The sequence below is a fragment of the Limulus polyphemus genome, unplaced genomic scaffold (assembly GCF_000517525.1).
Source record: "Limulus polyphemus unplaced genomic scaffold, Limulus_polyphemus-2.1.2 Scaffold2324, whole genome shotgun sequence".
NCBI classification, from domain to species: Eukaryota; Metazoa; Arthropoda; class Merostomata; order Xiphosura; family Limulidae; genus Limulus; species Limulus polyphemus.
The window spans coordinates 97,970-101,989 of record NW_013667934.1 but is presented as its reverse complement, the minus strand read 5'-3'; the positions used below and the strand labels follow the sequence as shown (position 1 = coordinate 101,989).

Below are 4,020 nucleotides of genomic sequence, written 5' to 3'. Positions count from 1 at the left end.
ACGGGCCCAAGACTGAACACAATATTCCAAATCTGGCCTAACCAGTGACTTGTACAATGAAATTATAACCTCTTTAGACTTGTATTCAGTATTTCTGTAGATAGAACCTAAAATACTATTTGCCCTATCAATAGCAACAGCACATTGCTTGGATAGCTTTAGGGACTGATTGAATATTACACCAAGATCCCTTTCCTTTACAACACTGTTAAGGTTATTCCCATCCAGATTATACTTATAATTCAAATTATGAAAATGCACATGCATTATCTTTATATAAGTGGATTTACATTTTCACAATTCATCATATCTCACTTTCATGTGCATAAATAACAACAAAAAACAACAACATGGCACCAATGTTGCACGGTTAAAATTAGAATGCTCATATGGTTCTAGAGTATCTTTAACCTGAAACTGACTAGGGGATAAAGTGCAATTCATGAATATTGTTCCACATACTGTTTTTCTACTGAAAATGTCGGTGAGATGTATTATATTTTGCTGTGAGAAAAATGTACCTCATTAATCAACTAACATACACTGGTTTTGTGAAATTTATTTCTAACTCTTGATATCTTACCACAATTTTGTCTTAGCTATAATATTACAAACTGACTTTCTGAAGTAATTTATAACTGTTGATACATTGATACAGTTGTGTCATTACCATAATATAACAAATATTGATTATTCTATATTTTAGTGAAATGTACATGCCTATGTATAATACCACATTTTTCTTTACAAAATTAAACATATTAAATGAGTTTACAGAATGGTAAATAAATATTTGGTAAAAATAAATTTCTGATTTGATCTAAATAACAGAAGTTTATCCTTGTATTTATTTGCACTCTCCACCTCAGGTGACAAGTCTCACTTTGTGGAAGCATTCAGCTTGTAAAGTTAATAATAATTTTAAAAAAATTTATCTAAACCATTACTCAACAAAACATAGAAATTTCTACATGAATAACAAGCATGGTTTATCCTAAAATCAAATTCATTTAGTGTTGATTTACTTTAAGCTTTTAAGCATACAATTTCAACTTGTATGTTTAATACAATCCTATGCAGTTACAACTTTAAAGTCAGTATTCGCAGGAGCTCATATACGGATGTAAATGCTTTCTATGATATATATATATATATATATGTATATATACAAACACATACACACATACATAAATATATGAATATACAAAGTCTTAATGAATATTACAATATTCAACATAAATAGTATATATGGTATTCTACCTTTTTGTCCAATAAATCCAGGACTTCCAACATCCCCATGTGGGCCAGGATATCCTGGAACCCCAAAGTCTCCCTGATGTCCTTTAGGACCTGGGGGACCTGGAGGTCCACGAAATCCTTCCCTAAAAACATCTCCTGGGTCTCCTTTCTCCCCCTATATTGAAAATATAATATTTTTTCAAACTCAGTCTAGCTTTGAAATGCAATTTTTATGAAATAACTTTATTTTACAGTTTTTTTCAATTTCTCACATTTTAATAACAAATAAATAAGAATCAATAAATAACAATAATAATAAAAAAACTGAAACAATTGTCATAACTGGCTAGAATAATTTTTATTTTATCTCTTATTTTCTCTACCCTAACACTAACTGTAGTGAAATCATCAATCTAACAGTAAAATGAAAAGTTGAAGGACATGAAATAAAATTAATCATACCATTTTTTGTCTATAATTAATGCAGATTGCAAGAGACAAACCAAAGTGAATTATTCTAACAACTTCAGATTCTAACATCTTCACACATTTTTTTCTTTTAATTTTACAGTTTTGTTGGGGTATTTTGGTCTCAGTACTGCACATGAAATGAAATAACATAACATATCATAACATTTTGAGATAACATGGGACCTATTGGTTCATCTCAACTGTTCCATCCTTAAAACTAAATTAAAATCATTTAAAAAAAATTTAAACCCAGCCCTTTTCATTCATATACTTATCAAGCTTTTTATTAAACTCACTTAAATTTACTTTCTCTGAAGGTAACCCATTCTAAAGGCCAACCACCCTTATAAATGCTTGAATTTTTAAAAATATTTCCTTTTGGAAATAAAAATTAACACTTATATAAGATAAAAATTTCAAGTATAAACTACATTTTGATGCTAAGTTTATTGACATCCAGTGATAATAAAGTTGTTTATAAAGTTTTGTATGTAACTCTAAAAGATTGTGGCATGCACACTTTGACCCAGTTATACATAGAGTAATGGCTTGATATTTGAGCTTGGTACAAAATGTATGCATTTTTCACTGAAAAGTGATAACAATTTCATTGATGTAAAAATTAATGAATGCAAATTAAGAAACAGAAAGAAAACTGAGGTTTGTGATAACAAAAATTTTTTACAGGGATGATTTTCTGTATGTTTGTCACAACAGAATGGTTTTATTTATGGAACTTCTTTAGGCAAGTGAAGATTCAAAAAGAAAACCACTCTACAGAAAGTACTGTTATGTGATAATTTAAAGCAAGACCACATTAAAAAATAATAACTGCCTAAAGTACAACTAACTTTTAATCCAGAGGAGCCACCATATCCTTTTAGTCCCCTCAAACCTGGTTGTCCAGGTATTCCATGAATACCAGGTTCTCCAGGTATTCCATAAGGCCCCTTATCTCCAGGTTCTCCCCTTGTAGATAAACCAGGTTTCCCAGGTTCTCCTTTTATCCCAGGCAGCCCATAAAGTCCAGGTCTCCCATCTGGTCCACTGTCTCCTATGGATGAATGTAATTAATCTAGAATGCTTTGCTAAGCCAAAAAGAATTACTTTACCCCAAGCTTATATCATGTAAAAAATTATACCAAACATAAACAGATGTAGAAGAGTGCAACTAAAGTTATTTCAAGAAAGAATAAAAAACATTTTACTCAATAAAACATCTATACAGTATTTAATATTGTAAAAATGTTCAAAAATGAAATTATTATTCAATAAAAATGTTAAGTTAGCATTTACTTCTTGTGCACGTACATGAGATTTGCTCTAAGAGACTGTTACATGTGTTTAATAAAGGTTTGTTTGTTTATTTATTTCTTATTAAGCACAAAATTACACAATAGACTATTTATGCTGTGCCCACCATAGGTATCAAAACCTGTTGTTTAGCATTATAAACCTTCAGACTTACTGCTGCGCTACTGGGAAGCATTTAATAATGGAATACAAGAAATTAATCATAATTTCCATTTGGCTGAAGAAAAGATCTGTTGAACGATATATCATTGTTTACCCTACATGCAATAGCACTCTAATGAAAATGAAAAATTTAAGACTTAATTTACAGTGGTTACACACAAGTTAAAGTCCTACATACATTTTTTTCAACAAGGTAGTTTAAACAAAATACATTGCAAAGACTAATTAAATGATAACTACAACTGATATTTCTAGATGCCTCCGATTTAAAATTTATACTGAACAAATTTGAAAAACTGTGAAATAAAACTTGTACTGTTAATTTTTATAATGAATATTAAGTTTAGTGGTGTTACTTGCCATTGCTAAAATGTTATAATTAACAGATTTATACTTTGTCTGTCACAAAAGCATCTCCTAAATGCATTTCAAACGTTTTTTTCAGTAAAACTTTATAGTTTATCTGTTATTTTCTCTACCCTATCTCAAAATGGGATCGGTCAATTAAACCAACCTCGTGACCATCAAAAAAATCAAAATATACCTAAATTAACTTTTTCTTTCTAGAATGACTTCAAATTGTAACATGAAACTACATTTGTTTATCCTAAATAACTCTAAGTTTGTAATATTATATGTTTATTTATAATTAAATTTTATTGTTTTATTGCCCTTGAACCTGTCTAACTACTTTCCAAGCCATAAAAATTTGTAAATCACTTGGAGAACATGCAGGTCATGTTATACTATCGAATTGCATTACCCATGGGCTATTACAAGCTGATCACGTGTGTGCCTCATGAATTATTTTAATTATATTATTATTATTATTAT

General features: G+C 29.5%; 1 protein-coding gene across 1 annotated transcript in view; it reads right to left on the bottom strand.

Annotated features, from left to right (window-relative positions):
• Nucleotides 1-4,020, bottom strand: part of LOC106466618 (collagen alpha-1(IV) chain-like) — a gene marked incomplete at its 5' end in the record, with an annotated part of 138,773 nt that overhangs the window by 66,122 nt on the left and 68,631 nt on the right. The window contains 2 exons of the mRNA XM_022394658.1: nt 1,261-1,414; nt 2,562-2,764. Of these exons, the coding sequence (XP_022250366.1) occupies nt 1,261-1,414; nt 2,562-2,764 (357 nt within the window). The remainder of the gene's footprint in view (nt 1-1,260; nt 1,415-2,561; nt 2,765-4,020) is intronic.